The sequence below is a fragment of the Hyposmocoma kahamanoa genome, unplaced genomic scaffold, assembly GCF_003589595.1.
Source record: "Hyposmocoma kahamanoa isolate Upper Pololo Valley unplaced genomic scaffold, ASM358959v1 99879, whole genome shotgun sequence".
In the NCBI taxonomy this organism is placed as follows: domain Eukaryota; kingdom Metazoa; phylum Arthropoda; class Insecta; order Lepidoptera; family Cosmopterigidae; genus Hyposmocoma; species Hyposmocoma kahamanoa.
In genome coordinates this window covers 5,788,953-5,805,962 of record NW_020656077.1, presented here as the reverse complement: position 1 = coordinate 5,805,962, position 17,010 = coordinate 5,788,953, and the positions used below count along the sequence as shown (strand labels likewise).

Below are 17,010 nucleotides of genomic sequence, written 5' to 3'. Positions count from 1 at the left end.
AACTTATTTCAGTGAACAGCAAAACACGCTTATAACTTTGGATTGGCGCATAAGGGCGCCCAAATAACATCTTTCGGTCCCAACTCAACTTCACCTGTACGCGGTATCCCCTGCCGATCAACGAACGAACTTCTGACGCAAAACTCGCCAAGACACACTAGCCAGCGCGGCGTTTTAGGGCTAAACCTCCCATTGTTATGATAAGTGCTAATACACTACGGCCCTCAGTCCCCAGCAGCCCAGCTATTCCTGCTTCTGGCAGCGGATACTGTGCGAAGAATCGCTGGACGATGCCCAGCAGCCAAACACCCAAGGCCCAGACCTTGGCGTGCTATAACGCCAAGGTGATTCGCACAGAAGACCGATTCTTTGAACAACAGTTAGAGTTAAAAGATTAAATGGGATCTCCTAGGACTCTCAGAGTTAAAAAGAGCTGGTGAAGAGCTGATAAACCTATCCTCAGATGATTTGTTATTTTACATGGGCCATGACGATTCTACCTTCGGAGGTTTTGGATTCCTTGTGTCTAAAAACATCACACATCAAATTGTTGATGTTGGGAGTATATCCACCAGCGTTCGCTACTTAGTAGTATAATTAAATAAACGATACTCCATCCAAACCAGGTGTACGCCCCAACATCCTTCACACCAGACGAAGAAGTAGAAGAGTTGTATGACGACATAGAAAAAGCGTTAGCTTACACATCATGCCATTATACCGCCATTGTCGGCGATATTTGCGCGAAAATTGGCTAGCCTATTGTGAGTGAAAGGTCTGTAGGTGGCTTCGGTCTCGGCGTACGTAATAACAGAGGTCAGATTCTAGTTAACTTCCTAGAAATGAATGGGCTCTATGCCATGAACACCTTCTTTCAGAAGCGGGAGACGAGAAAGTGGACTTGGGTACATCCTGATGGGACAATTCGGAATAAAATTGACTACGTAATAAGCTCCCACAAATATGTGATCAAAGCACCATCAAAAAGAGGTAGCCTCTCTCCAAGATTCCTTCCAAATAAGTCTCAAAAACAAATTCTAAGATCATAATGAGTTCAACCTTGAAGTGGATCACAGCTATTGTATAGAACTATTAACGAGACAGCGAAAAAACACCTGGGAACCGCTCGTAAGAAGAACAATAAACTTGCAAAGGAAGCCCTTGACCTTATAGAAAACAGAAAAAATTGCTTAACCAATCTGCTGCAGACAAAAGGAGCTAGATAAAATTAATAAATTAATAAATAAATCCATTAAGCGAGATACAACTCTAATAATAGGGGTTAAAGTATGAAATTGCCGATTTGTACTGAAAATCTAAATTGTTTATTTTTTAAATTTTTAACAAATTTATTTAATCAAAATAGTTGCCACTATTATCTATACATTGCTGCCATCTAATGGGAAGGTTATTAATGCCTTTGCGATAGAACTCCGACGATCTAGACTGCACAAACTGTGTGAAAGCATTTTGTACTGCCTCCTGGGAAGAAAACTTCTTGTCACGTAGATAATTGTCCAAATCACGAAAAAAATGGTAGTCCGTTGGAGCAAGGTCTGGTGAATACGGAGGATGACGAATGGTTTCTAACTGCAGTTCCTGAAGGGTCAAAATGGTTTCTCGTGCTGTGTGAGGTCTCGCGTTGTCGTGGAGCAATAATGGTGAAGATCGATTCATGAGTCGGGGCTGTTTTACTGCTAGTTTTGTTAACATGGTTCGGAGTTCGGGACAATAGACATCTGCCGTTATTGCTTGACTAGATCGGAGAAAACTATAGTGAATAACACCATGCTGAGACCACCAAACAGTTACCATTACCTTTTTATTGGTAAGTTTTGCTTTAGGACACTGTTGTGGCATTTGACCTGGGGTCAGCCATTGCATTTTTCTTTTCCGGTTATCATAAAGAATCCACTTTTCACCACATGTTACAATTCGATCCAATATTCCTTCATTTCTGTACCGGTTCAACAAGGCAACACAAGTTTCAACACGCGTTTCTTTCTGCAGATCAGTCAAATCATGAGGCACCCATTTTTCGTATTTTTTTATTTTATTGATTTGACGCAAGTGAGTCAATATTGTGGGTAAGGTAACGTTAAACCATGCCGCTAATTCCTGGGTAGTTTGACTAGGATCGGCTTCCACTATCTCTCTTAATTCATCGTTATTCACCTGTGTGGGCGGTCTTCCTCGTGGCTCGTTCTTTAAGTCGAAATTTCCATCACGAAAGCGTTTAAACCAAAATCGCACGGTGCGTTCATTAGTAGACCCCTCTCCAAACGCAGCATTGATATTGCGGGCTGTTTCTGCCGCGTTAGTTCCGCGTCGGAACTCGTATTCAAAAATCACTCGAATTTTCGCAGTATCCATCTTTCTTGTCTAAATTGAATAACAAAAACAATTGAAAGTCGATATTCAAATGTTTCAAATTAAAAAAAAAAAAAATCACAGTAACCATTTGAAAAAGTTTCATTCGAAAACCTCAAACCATGAAGATTCTATGAAAATTCAAAGAACCTATTGCAATAAAACGGCAATTTCATACTTTAACCCCTAATATTATTATAGACGCAATTAAACAGTACCTATACAGACCCTAAAGTATTTCGTAGAAAAACTAATTCTGGAACAAAACTAATTTCAAAACTTAGAGACAAAGATAACATAACTGATCGAGCAAAAATTCTTACCATCATCGTGGAAGTATTACAGGAGCTTATATGCATCTACATCTGCAGAACTGGATTTATCAGATGACGATACCCGGGCTCCGCCTATTGAACACTTTGCCACGGAAAACTTACCTCCAATTTTCCCGTGGTAGGTGACAAATGCTCTATCCAAAATGAAGGCGGATAAATCCCCCGGAGATGGTGGTATTTCAGTCGAACTACTCAAAGCAGGCGGCAATCCTGTGGTAAGTGATTGTGTAATTTGTCAACAAAGTTCATGAAGCTCGAACACCAGAGCAATGGAAGAATGTCATCGTCACCATCATCCACAAAAAGGCGATATTGAAAAACTAAATAAATACGGACCGATTAGCTTGCTCTCTCAGATTTATAAACTTTTTACAAAAATTCTGACCATCCGTCTTACCCGAGAGCTTGACGAAGCGCAACCTATTGAACAGGCTGGCTTTCGTACCGGTTTCTCGACCATCGACCGTATCCACACGGTGAACCAGGTAATGAAGAAGTGTCACGAACTCAACCGGCCCCTTGTCATGGCCTTCGTCGATTACGAGAAGGCCTTCGATAAAGTTTGAACATTGGGCCGTGTTCCGCTCTCCATCGCTGCCACATCGATTCTTGCGGTGATGACAGGTGGAGCAAGACGTCGACTGATTGGTGGCCGTGGATGGGCCAAAGAAGCGTCGCGTGCCCTATTGCAAAGAGGGCCGACGACATAGTACGCGTCGCGGGGAGTCAATGGATGCGGCTAGCATAGTACCGTGGTGAATGGCACAAACTTCGGGAATTTGCTTTTACGGGCTAACTTCAAAACGGCGTAACTACTGGCGAACAAAACCAGTTTTTTACGAGAAACACCGTACTAAATCGCGATTTTTTTAGTACAATCAGATCTAAGGTAGGTACTGTGGTTCTCGAGGTTGAGGAATAGTGCCGCCACTGGAGCAAGCTTATTCAAGCGTGGACAGTAAAACATCCTTATAATGTTTGAACGGCGTAAGGACTAAATTAAGTTTTTCGCTTGACTAAAAGGACACTATTACCTAATTAATACAATTTCATGATTACGCTGAAATAAGGGACGCCTCTCTTACCGACGATGATAATCGTGAAATATCTACCAACGAGCGATTCATGCATAACATTAAGTGTCGTAATTTGAATTAGCAATGTTCACAACCAAAAACCTGCAACTGACCGGGCACCAAGACTGGCGCCTCACAAATTTTATTTTGTTACTTAAGAGCTAAATTCATTATATAGTCACGTCAAACAAAGTCCAATTGTACAGTCGCTAGGACTATGAAAAATCTCCCTTTGTCTAGCTTTTGTAAGATGATAAACTTTGTTTAGTAAACCAAAATAATAGTAAAAAAAATTGTTTACGACTAAATATTTTAATTCTATCAACGACGCGATGATTCTTTATAAGGCATTGACCTTTGGGTAGCGCGGATGAGGCTCTACATTCTATGATTCATCTGAATGTCCACAGCGGCAATTTCCATATGACCCTTATACCATCCAGTACATTGTTGATCACAAAATTCTGCGTCACTAGAAACGGATAATGACGATAACATGATTGCTGGCGTGACATTAACTTAAAATTGGGTATGTCATTGTTTTTGGTAAACTTTTATAATGCTTTTATTTAATGTTACGTATATCTTTTTCGACGATAAAATTTAACGATAAACGAAAAAAAAAAGAAAAACAATAATAACGAGATCCAAAAGGAAGACATTTCCCCGAGGGCAAAGGGTACTTTTAACATTTTCTTTGCACAATGATTGCGCTCGCCTTTGATATATAAACATATCTCTATTACTTACTTATGAAATTGACATTCACGTCTTCTGCGCATTGCAAAATATCCTGTCTACAGAATTTGTTTCTATGAAACATTCAGCAGGAGTTAAAGCTTACTAATACACGTGACATAACAAGCTTGTACATACCTTAAAATAATATGATGCGCGCAGGGAGTAACGTTTAAAGACGTAATTGTTCGGAACTACGAGCAATGTATGTATACTACATACACGTAATATGCAAATAAGGCTTGTTTATACTTTTTGCAATTTGTGATTATGACCTAAGAACAGAGGCAAATCCATGGACCTAGATGTAGTGTAATTATGTAACAAAGTTGTAACGAAAATTCGCTTAGCAGGCTTTCGCGGTAGCGATATTTGCATAAAAACTACATTTAGTGCAGCAAAATGGGAAAGATGCGTCCGACGATTTTTCAACAATTATGTACTAAATTAAATATCACTTATTTTACATACCCCATTTTGTAGCACAACAATATTCCAAGTCCATGTAATCCGTCTAAAACTTGAAAACGAGTCAGTGATTGAATAGGTTATTCCTAAGGAAAGATATACGAGTATTAAAAATAAACAAAAACGCGACTGAATTCGTCGACTTTGTTAACGTCATAATTATGTAACGTTTTTGTATAATTACTGCAAAAGTGAATAATGCCAAAGATTGGTTTACTGTACTTTTTTAAGCGACATTAAACAAAGGAAAAAAGGAGGAGATTCGCAAGTCGAGTGTTTTTTTTTCTGTAGTGCTTACAGGCATTTGGTGATTCTTTTTTTTGTTGGAAACCTGGTACCTCAGTATGGATCCCATTTAAATTGAAGGATTTTTTCCGATTCCAATAAAACTTGGCAAATAGATGTAATTCCACGAACTTTTGAGGTCAATTTTGTTTTATAAAAAAGTTACATATGAATATATTTCTCACTGGATTGTTGTAGTTTTTGTCGATGGCTTAGTAACGACAATAAACAGGAGATACTCAGCGCAGTATAGTCACAATGTTACCAAATTAAGAGCCAAGCCTTTTTCATGTTTTGACTTTGCCATTCTTAGAAGCATTCGGCAATCTCGAAACTCACAGAGTCTCGAATAAAAATATTGCTGCGAAAGTAAACACTCCCAAGGCAAATGTTTGGTGAATTGGTGATTTCACTATTGCCTAGTGCGTAAAGGTAACGATTCTTCATAATTATAATATCCAACAGGAACTTCAGTTGAAAATTAATTAGGTTATATTGGATATTAAATATATAATATTATCAATAACCGAATGGAAATCCTTTTAGTTGTTTAACTATGTGCGACTACTCCCTAGTTTCCTAGGTCTGCAAGTAACTGTATACATTATTCTGATTACAATTATTTATTAAGATTTAAACGGCAACCAGTTTTTCATAATTTTGTGTCCTGTTCTTTAAGTGGCCACAATGTGTTTCCATTGTCATCTCCAGCAGTCAACAATATCACCTGTATGACGTGTCACAGAAGGAAAAGCATTATCTTCGGTCACACCTCAATACATTAATAATCATAATTCGCTTTGCAATTTTATATTCATAACATCCGTTACAACTAGAATTACTAATAGCAATATTTTTAATAAATCCCATATAAAAATGTTCAATGACTACCGATGTACCATTTAGGATATTTTTATTTCTAGGTTCATGTATTAGCCCCTAAGATGTATTTTTGTTTCGTGATAACTTTTAGAATTGCCCTACATAATTTCTATAATGGAATTTTGAATTGTAGGTGAAATCATAAAATGCCAATTAGTAAAATAATAAATAAAATTCAGATTCAATGTCAATATATTATAGATTATTGTAATAATTCACATTAAACTTAATTAACTTATAGCCCACATAAGCTCCTCACACTCTCCACTACTTCTCTTAAAGACAAAGGCGCTAAAGGTACTCGGTATAAAAATCTCCATCATAAAACCAATAAACAGATTCAAGTCCCATTTTATTATAAAAATCAAAATTACGAGTTATAATACATCTTCTCAATCGAACAATAGAAATCGATTATAGCACATTGACATTTCTTGTAAAATTGTAAATAAAACATCATGGACATAAATAACAAAATCGGATTGTACAGCCTAACACTTGAGACATCGCTATAAATGATCTCGGAGTCACGAGAACGGGGAGTGCGCCGCGTCCGGGGCGCGCCGTATCACTATATGTACACGTACCGTCAGGTATGTTCAGTCTCATCGCGCGGCGCCCGAGCGTCCGCCTCGTCACCGCTTTCACTGTCACTCCACCACTATTCGTCCGTCCCGACCGCGTCCGCCTCGCCGGCCGCCAGGCTGCACTGGTACAGCACGTCGGCCAGCTCGTGCGCCACTTTCTGGTCGAGGATTTGCGACATCACCAGTGAAAGCAGACGCCGCTCATGCCGGCGGATTAGCGGCCGGTTCTCGGGATGCTCGGCGAGACGCAGCAACGTCGCGGCCGCACGCCGCAACATGTCCAGCGACGTGCCCATCGCATCGGGGTTGTCGCGCAGCGCTGTCACGCCGTGCTGGTTGGCCACGCTGAGGGCGGTCTGCTCAGCGCGCTCGATGAACGCCACCAGCTGCGCTACAGCCGGCGCATGCATTGCTACTTCTCGAGCTGCGGATCCGCCCGCGCCCGCTAAATAATGCAGTAAATTGACAGCAAACTCACGCACTACCGGCCGCTCGGGTCGGCATAGGTCCCGGGCGAGGCCCGCACACAACGCTGCGATTCTACCGCGCGGAGGCGTCGCCAGCACGAGGTCTACATTAGCGTCCGTAACACAGAGCTTACACAGCGCTTCTAGGGCTAATCGACGTGGAGATAAAGGAGAGGAAGCACCGGCTGCAGGCGGCGCGTCTCCCGCCACCGCAGCGGGACACACGCTCCAATGCAGTAGCCCATCTAAGAGCGGTCGCGCGACAGCTTCGGGTTGCCCAGCAAGCTCCACGCCGCCCGCGATGTTAGCGCAGCATACTAAGGCATCCTCTCTCAGCTGAGCGAGTGCATCCCACCACCACTCGCTCTCGCCGCGTAGACTGGAACAGCACGCGTCCGCGTCGCCTTCGTCCTTAGCCGCTCGCTCGTAAGCCCGCGCTCTCGCCGCGCGCGGCGCGTGCTCGTGATGCAGTAACAGCAGCTTGCCAGTCAGAGCAAGGAACGCACTGGACCGCGAAAATTCCACTTCATTACCAGGCACGAATGTCAATCCGCGAAGTATATTCGATAACGCTATGCAACGCTTTGCGAGAGCTTCACGAGACTCGTTCACTAAATTGAGGCTTGGTTCGTCACGCGTGTAACACTCGTCTTCGTAATCTTCTAGACGACGTCGTTTCAGTACACCTGCGGGATCTCGTATGAGTAATGTAGGTCGCCGCTCGGGCTCTAGCTCCATCGGTTCCGCCTCTAGGTTGTCTTCATCTTCACCGTCTTTCGTCGTTTCTGTTGATGCCGGTTCGGGCGCTTCGGGCTCTGTTTTGACTGTCCGTGGCGATTCTACGCTGTTGACCGTTGGCGTCGGAGGAGGAGATGGTGCTCTTTCGCCTGGCATAACTTTCACAAATGGTAAATGCACGAACTCGCCACGGAAGCACGGCATCACATGAGCTGCGCCACTCGAGTCCCCACCAAACTGCCACGGTTCTAACACATCTTCTACTCGCTCCGTATCAGATTCACAGTCATCAGGAGCAAACAGTTCATCGTCTTGGCGGTAGATGACAGGATGTCGTCGCCTAGATTCCATTGTGAAATTCTCGCCAGAAAGTATTGTGACTCTGTCAGCGGGATCGGGTGGTTCGATTTTCTGGCGCTTTTTCTCTACAGGTTCGACAGTAGGCGGCGGAATATACCATGGCTCGTTTTCTTGTGTGGCAGCGTCAAATATATCGCTGAGACTCTTTTGGAAATGTTCGAGTAATAAGTCCAATAGACCGGGCATGTGCTGTAGACCGAAGTAGCCGATGCAGTTGTCATCGAAAAGAAGGATATTGAGAATGTCGAGAGCCCAGCACGTCTCGGCGAGAAGACCGGACTTCAGAGCCATCATGATACGCCACGCGTCGACAGGAGCCACGTCCGCTTTGGTGAGTCGGCGGCGCTTCTCGCCAGTGGGAACGGCCGCTTCCACACACTCCGCGGGGAAGTTCAGCTCGCGCTTTATCTGCCCGGGACCAACAGGCGCCGAATTCTGCGACAACAAAACGTTTTGTTAAACATATTTTATTCAGAACCAAGAAATAATTGTACGCTGTGCAAAGTGGTGCAAAATAAAAGTCTGCCATAAAACAGATCCAACAATAAATCTACACTTAATGAGACGTCCTGTAGATGACCACAATGCGCCATTGATGTGTTTTGTGAGTCGTTTTGTATGAGTTTCACTAAACAAGTGTGCAAATGAGTGTACGAGTTCATGAAACTTACAGGCGAGGGCGCAGTGGAGGGCGGGTAGGGCTCCGTGCCCGGCGGTCGCGCGCCCCAAGCTGTCGCACCCGGCCCCTATAACATACGACCCGCCTATAGCGTCACAACGCTAAACGTCGACCACTCTGTCTACTTTCATATCTACCCACTCTGTATAATTTCATCTATGTACGGCGACAAGTGCAGTGTTATTGTTTAGTTATGTTTTTATGAAGATATGAATCAATAATTATGAGAAAAACTACAAAACAAAACGGTCGGACAATCTCATGTGAAAGCATGCAAATGAAGATGAAGCTAATTTATTTCCTTACGTACTTACGGACTGACAGATATAAGAAACGATTACTGTACCTGTTGATAAGGCTGAGGCGGCCATCCAGTTTGCTGCGCGGCGCCGGAAGGTGGACGCCAAGGAGCGGTGGGCGATTGCGTCTGCGGTCCACGCGGGAATGCGTTACCCCACGCGCCGCCGAACCGTGCGCCGACACTCTGCGGAGATCCCGTGTTCGGTACCCCTGGCACAGGACCAGCATAACCTTCTGCTTTTGCAAAATCGGGATGCCGTCGAGGAGTACCCGCATTCGTAGCAACCGGCACTGGAGGCTTCCCGCCGCCATACTGTGGAACGCCACACAAGCGTATCAACATTTATCCAAGAAAGACGATAAGCGGATCCGAATCTCACACTCTGAATTAATCAGTCCAAAAATTCAAGAGTTATTTTGGTACAAAAATTCAATAAAACTACTACTACAAAAGTAAAATCTTGAGGAGTGAACATTCATTGTCGGACCGACAATTCGGACTGATGAGATGTTGATGCACTAATAAAGAGTAATAGCTAAGATATTCTGTATTAGAGTTAGAACAAGAATCCCTCTAAAAAATGCATCAACAGTTTTTCAAGATCCAATATTAATCATAAAAAGCGACGATAAATTGTTACACTGGCCGTGAACCCAAAGTGTGTAATCACAAAGGATGATAGGAGAGAACGTAAAATCGATCGAATGAAGCGCCAGCTATTCCGGTAGTGCGTGAGAGCACAGATTATAGCCAAGTGGTGCATTCGATCGAGAGTGCCGCAATATAAAACAAAGCTTCTCCGTTATACTTACAGCTAAGCTTACGTGATAACTGTGAAAGCATGCAAATGAATTTAGTGACAAATTTTATCATAGCCACCACCACACACTCTAAACCTTTACTTCCATGTTTTGATTATTTGTTAAATTTGGAAACGGCTAACGGACAGGTTTTGGCCGGCCGGAGCGCTGAGCACGCGTAATCCGATATGTTGGAAAGCCAATTAATAACACCGCAAGCCAAAAATTTAGTTCAAAAAAAAAAGAAGAATAAAATTATGTGATAGCTAAAAATTTTGTCAAGCTAGTGGTATTATTCCAAATAATAAATGAAGCCAAAACCACGAATGAGTTTGACCTCCGTGTCGACGATCGCTCTTGAATAAAAACCAATCATCAAATGATCATGACTGCTGAGTTTTAAAGCTGTGGTTTCACAATAACACATTTGAATGCACATTTAAACTTCACCCTTTCGAGCGTTAAATCTATTTTATTGCCTACAAATGATGAATGGTTCAAATCACTTACAGAATCGCTCGCGAAAATATCAATAATTATAAAGCTGTAACAAGTGCCTTCGCTGTATTTGAATAATTATTTCTTTACACCGCGGGGTACGACTAGAATATAAATGCTAACAAGGATAGTCTTTCCAGGCTATGCAAGCGCAATTAACATTTGCGCGCCTGATTTATGTATTACATAGCGTGATGCAAATTCCTACAACAAGGTAGACGTGTCACTATTTATGTTTTCCACCGGTAGCGTCATTATTTTGAATGCATATTTTGTTTATCTCCTCTTTTTCTCCAATACTTTCAGAGACATCTCGAATTTGGATCAGATTTGTACGTTGTTCAAAGTGCAAAAACAGAGTATCTTCTCGTCACACTTGTTAGTGTCATAATTTTTGGTGGTCGTTACTAAATTGTTTACAATATCCCTCATTCGTATTTTTACATTTGCCCTGTATCGGAAAGTATGTTGTAAGTTTTTATTAGAAAATTGAACATGGAGTTAATTTAAGTACCAATTATTTAAAACGATTACTTATTGATTTGAAAAATTACCATAAAGTTGTATCCTGTTTGATTCAAAATTACAGAGTCCAGGTTTTAAACACATCGTGAAAGTTTGACACTAAAAACTTTTATGGGAAACTGACAATTCGAGTTTTGGATATTAGTTTTACGAAATAACTCATTCTTGGACTAATCCAACTAATTCTAATTTAACTAAAACTTGCACGCCGGCAAGACAATCCTCATTAACTAGAAACTGTAATAACTCATGTTAACAACCTGTCACAGCGTTAGTCAGTTCGCAATATATTCGCGGCGTTTCATGTATACGCGAAAATCGACGCGAACGTTCGTGAAGTCCGTGCGAGTGAGTAATGAAACCGAATCGCCAATATATGGGGAAGCGGTGTTGAGTGCGTGGTACAAACGGGGCGTCCGTACGTAGGGCCGAGGGTTGGGCGGCAGTGGCGCCACCAGCTGCCGCGCGAGCTGGGAGCTCATTAGGTTACCGACAGACGACGCGACGCTCGACATCTATACACCACCAAACAGACCGTCACACAACATAACACGACTTTCTCCTAATACTCTCTTGCCGCAGGGATCACATGTCATGCTAACGTTTCTTTAACAACTGTAACAAAGCTACACTAATATCCGTTAGGGTGGTACACCAGAAGTAACATTTGAAACGGTATAACATACTAATAGGAAATTAAACTATTTTCCGGATTTAAATTAAACAACAAACCTTTGAAAAAAACAAATATACGCGATTTAAATCCGGAAAATAGTTTCATTCCCTATGTGTAACAATCGCGAAAACCTAAGAACTCGATATATAATATACTAAATAATTGATTATAGTGTATGCTGTAAATTGAGTTCATATCTATTTAATATTAATCAAAATCTCTTCAAATAACTTTACTATATTCTTTAAAGTAGAAAGGCATGATATGTAAACCATTCTGCGAGTTTCATTATCATTTTATGATCACGATAATTTTCAGTTGAAAAACGTTCTATAAATTAATGAACAGTAAGTAATAATCATTCAATGCTATGTCAGACAATAAATAAATACTACAATCGAAATAAAATTTGTTAGTTACTCAAGGAACGTTGTCTACATGTAGCACTATAGGAAAATGGGTGCTGGGAACTTTGCTTCAAATGATATGTTCGAAATTGAGTCTTCAAAACTTTATTATAAAAATGTGATCAGCTCCCATTTTTGTTACAGGGCCACGTAAGCATAGTATCGCGTACATACACAGTAATATGCTCGTCTCATGCCAGTCATGCGCGGCTGTAAATACTATTGTCAGGCTAGTAGCACTACAATAGACATTCCAAATTTTCATTTAGAAACATTTTGAACTATTCATTCATTCCTTATCTACTACTTTCGTCAAATTTACATCACTCGAAGAGCAAATACTAACACATTTTATAAAACAATACGAAATGTATGTTTTAGTTGCAGGAGTTCAGGTAGACTTACAATTGTGCCGCTGTTTGAACACTTCCATATTCAATAGACAACGAGGAGCCAATTCTTTACTGACCTACTCATGGTCCTAACGTCATACGTATTAACGCAAATGTTTGCTTGTCATTATATTGATGAGTAATATCGTTCTGAATTTTCATTTCACTTGAAGTCAATAGGACGTTGTTGGCGCACTTACCTCGTGCGGAGGTTGCTGCGGCGAGTGTGGCGGATGTGGTGGATGTTGCGGGTGCGGTGGATGAGGTGGATGCGGCGGGTGAGGCGGTCGGTAGTAGTCGGGGTAAGGCTGCGCTGGCGGTGGCGGTGTACCGGGCGGCGGCGGCGCGCCCGCGCGGTATCCGCCGCCGTACCCGCCGTAACGGTATTCCCCGCCTGAACCGTACCCTCTGCAATGTACATCACAAACATTAAACTTCAGAGAACGCAATGCTTGGAAAGCAATGATAAGTAAAAAAACAAGGATTGAAGTATTTATTTATAAACAAGAAAAATATGTTACCTGTCACCGCCGTCCGATCCGTATGGAGGATAAACTGGTCTATTGGTTGGGTATGGAGACCCATATTCGTACCCGTAGCCTTGCTGGTAACCTGGAAGACCGACATGTCATTTATGAATAAAAAACTCATACATTTGAGTGAAGAAAACAGAACTCTCAGAAACTATAGAGGTGATATTCGTGCAATGGTTAATGTGAATGTTATCAAAACATGTGAACATGCAATATGTACATGGAATAATAAAGAAAACTGAGTACTAAATAGATAAAACATAGCAAATCATAAGAAGACGCCGTAATAAACAAAACTGGGATCCGGGGGCAGTCGGAAGGTAAGTTAAAAGGAGACGTTACAATCAATCCAAATTATACGAGACCGAATTCAACGGATAAAACAATCACGCAAACAAAATTGATCAGAATTTGTACAGTAAGGATAGTAATAACGGATTGCATCCGGCCGAATGCGATCTCAGTTGGACCAAACGCAACACTAAAAGTGTGTAATACAAACTGTGAAGAGTTAAGTACCTGGGGGTCTCCGGGGCCCCGGCGGCTCGTCGAACGGGTTGGAGGCGGCGAGGTTGTCGCCACCCGGCCCGCCGCCTACAACCACATTTACGTCACTAGGTAAAACCCGAAACTGCCTGTACATCGGCGCATCTCCAGTCACGACACACTGTTGTGTGTACCAGCAAATCGATCTTTTCAATTAGAAAAGCCGACGAGCCTTTCTATTCACACGTGTTGCGTGCCGAACAAGCGCTATGTCACCCACACGTGTCAGGGAAGGAAGTTACCACGTGTTTTATGTATAGCTAGCTCGTTTAAGCAACAACAGTGGCTTCCTCCCTGATACGAGTCAATACGGAATTAGTCAAAAGCAATGTTATGTATGACCCGAAAGATTTGTTAACGATTGAAAATTGTTAAAGAGAAGTTAGCTCAGATGTTGCATGAAAAATAAAAAAACAAGCGCCGCACGGCTAGCGTCGCGTGTTGTCTTTGGCACACGAGCCAACCGCCCGGTCTCATCTAGCTCTATGTTAGCTCATTTACAGCGCAGCCACCACGCTCGCAACAACGTAAATGTTAACTATGTCAAATTACTCGAAACATTCTTTAGCAGCGCGTTTAACTATTTCCAAGCGCTAAAGACATGACGAAATAATTTTACAGTCAGCCACAAGTACTTGTTGCTCAGGCGAGTACGAAATCTGTGCATTGTTCTTTAGTGCCGCTAGGGTAGTACTAACGGTAGTCTTCCACTCTATACAGAGGAACTGAAGTTATGTAGGAAGTGCGCACAACCTAATAAAGTTCCGAAAGTTAAAGCTCTTTTCTTTTGGTTCGTATGCACCGCCACCGTCGTGATGTTTACGAAAATTATAATGAAAATTAAAATGTAAGTATTTTGGAAAAGACATTTTAATATTTATAGGAGGAAAAAAACAGCCACTTGGGAAAAACTGTAAAACGGTCCATCGCGCAAAACGATAGTGTTCAAAGTAGTAAAGCACACAAGTCTGCGATAAACTAATTCGCGATTGCTGCAGCACAATCGCTTAGCTAATCAAATCGCTGTGCGCGTTAGACATACGGTAGGTTCCCCAGTTTACTTGATTACCCCAGTTTCGAACACCACCACAGTTGTACGTGACTGATATCGTATCGTACGTATTCTAGATTCTAGTATTCACTTGGTGTAATGAAATGTGGCCCATTGAATTTAATATGGTGGAGGTGTATGCAACTGATTCAACACTCATTTTCTATAAATTTTATGCCAAAAGGCTCTTATATCGGAACCTGCGCACTCCCCATAACAGTACGTAGTAAGTTGGTACACATGTTTCGTGATAGCTTACCTTGTGGTTGGTTGGGCTGTGGCGGGTAGGGTGCGTACTGTCCCGGGTACCCGTCCATGGGCTGGCCGGGCGCCGCCTGCCCTCCGCCTGGAAACGACTCTTGCGAGTTGGATGCTCCCGCTGAAAATATATTTCAATCATTGAAATTATTTTGTAACGCTTGTCCAATAAGTTATAATTTTATTTATTTCGAAGCCTAAGGGTATTTTAAATGGAGCTTTAAATGAAACGGGAGCACACAAAGAAGCGAGCGCCAGCTAGCTTAGTTGATTATGTATGTACATATTTTGTAGAAATAGTCGTTCAAATACGACGTAGCTAGTTGCGAGGAAGTGAGCTGACCTGGTGCGGGTTCGATCTCTGACATGAGTGTTCCATAAAGAGACTTGCGTGGATTTCATAGAGTACAGATAGCTGACCTGTGCTAGGGTTGCTGTTGGACTTGCCGCCTTTCTTCTTTGTTGATGCTTCAACCTGGTTGATAATGGGCTGGGGGTCGATTCCGCCGCGGTCGAAGTGGCACTCATACGCGAGTAGGTTCTTCGTGTAGTGCTTGCGCAGAGTGTATGCGGCGGATGACGATGCGCCGATGCCCAGGAGTCCGGCGATATCTTTCCACGTTTTGTTCTTCGTCACCTGGAATTATTAGCGCGCTCCAGTTATTGTAGTGTCACCGTTTTATTTCACAAAATTACGTGTCAATGGTGGCTAATACAACGGAAGAAGGCACGATAAAAATTAACATCTTTTAAATTGAATACACTAGACGTATTGTTTGGAAATAAAACAAAAGAATCCAGAAGCGTTCAAACGTACGGGTTTTATTACAGGAATTTAAAGTATTATTGAGTTAACAACGGACGGCGAGTGGACGTTTTAACGCGCGAGAGCATAAAGTGCGAAGGTTTACAGTGGAAAACGCGATAAGTCCGCGTGTTAACGAGTGGACGACCTCACCATGCCGGCGATTTTCCAATAATTTTCCTGTAACGTGCGCGCGGCGGCGAGCGTGCGCCGCGCGCGGAGCCCGGCTGCAATCTGCCCCGGCGCACCGCGCACCACCGCTCAATGATAAAAATTTATTAACTGTCTTGGCCGCGCGCGGTTTATGGTTCGTGTTCTCGTAAAGCCTAGTACATGCACTAACATAAATTCTAGCTGAAGTCTATTAGTCTCAGTTGCATTGAACGTACCGCGCGCTTAACTGGCATTTATTGGCACTCCTAATGCCATTTTCAAGAGTACAAACGCATTCGTGTACAACTGTAAAACTAAATTGAATCACATTTAGTTCTCCGGATTTACCTATTTCTTAACTTTACTGCGGCAAACAGAATCCAATTTGTAATATTGAGCCCGCTACGAATTGAAGTGCTAAATGAACACAAAATCATTTGAGTGCATTTCTTAAATAATTCAAATTTCACGAAAAAGCAATAGTTGATACTGACAACAGACGCATTTATACTGAATGTAAACAAACACCAAGGAGCACCGTTTTCTTAAAGCAATGAGGAATAATCAATCTAAAAAAATCAAAATAGCGATAGTACCTCGACGAAACCGCCGCGGTCGCGCACGAGCAGGTAAAGTCTGTAGAGGTCGAGCGGTTGTTTGCTGATAGTCGGGCAGGCGGCGATAGGCGTTCGCCGCTCTTCCATGAACGCCAGCAGCCGCTCCACCCAGCCGCGCCTCTCCGGGTCGTCGTCCATCTCGTACAGCTTGCCCAGCGAGTCCGACTTCTGGCGCAGAGACACCTCATCAAACACCCACATATTTAGAAACGCCTCTTTCCTCCGAGGGACACGAGGAGCCATCCTTACCGGCTGCCAGTGCCAGCCAGTCCACCACTTCAACTTTCAAAGTACCCAGGCGATTAATTGGATCTAGTTGGAATTAGCTGCCGAGCAAACTTGGAGGGGCCAGCTCCATGTGCACTAGACCGCGAATTCCACCATACTGACCCGCTAGTCACCCTTTCCAGGTACTTTTCCAGTCCAGTAGGCGTGGCTGTCAAACGCAAAGTACACGCGAGTG

The 17,010-nt window shown here is 42.7% G+C and overlaps 1 protein-coding gene across 10 annotated transcripts in view; it reads right to left on the bottom strand.

Annotated features, from left to right (window-relative positions):
- Positions 1-6,415: 6,415 nt before the first annotated feature.
- The window catches only part of LOC113239525 (trithorax group protein osa), a 95,726-nt gene continuing 85,131 nt past the window's right edge, over positions 6,416-17,010 (bottom strand). For 3 of the 10 annotated variants that reach the window (XM_026476565.1, XM_026476568.1, XM_026476566.1), the window contains 10 exons: positions 16,527-16,715; positions 15,393-15,609; positions 14,974-15,093; positions 13,637-13,711; positions 13,106-13,196; positions 12,785-12,992; positions 11,532-11,624; positions 9,332-9,598; positions 8,978-9,052; positions 6,416-8,741 (listed from right to left, as the gene is read on the bottom strand). In XM_026476565.1, the coding sequence (XP_026332350.1) occupies positions 6,816-8,741; positions 8,978-9,052; positions 9,332-9,598; positions 11,532-11,624; positions 12,785-12,992; positions 13,106-13,196; positions 13,637-13,711; positions 14,974-15,093; positions 15,393-15,609; positions 16,527-16,715 (3,261 nt within the window). In that variant the 3' untranslated portion in view covers positions 6,416-6,815. The remainder of the gene's footprint in view (positions 8,742-8,977; positions 9,053-9,331; positions 9,599-11,531; positions 11,625-12,784; positions 12,993-13,105; positions 13,197-13,636; positions 13,712-14,973; positions 15,094-15,392; positions 15,610-16,526; positions 16,716-17,010) is intronic. The other 7 variants (XM_026476567.1, XM_026476569.1, XM_026476574.1 and 4 more) reach the window with 6 other exon arrangements.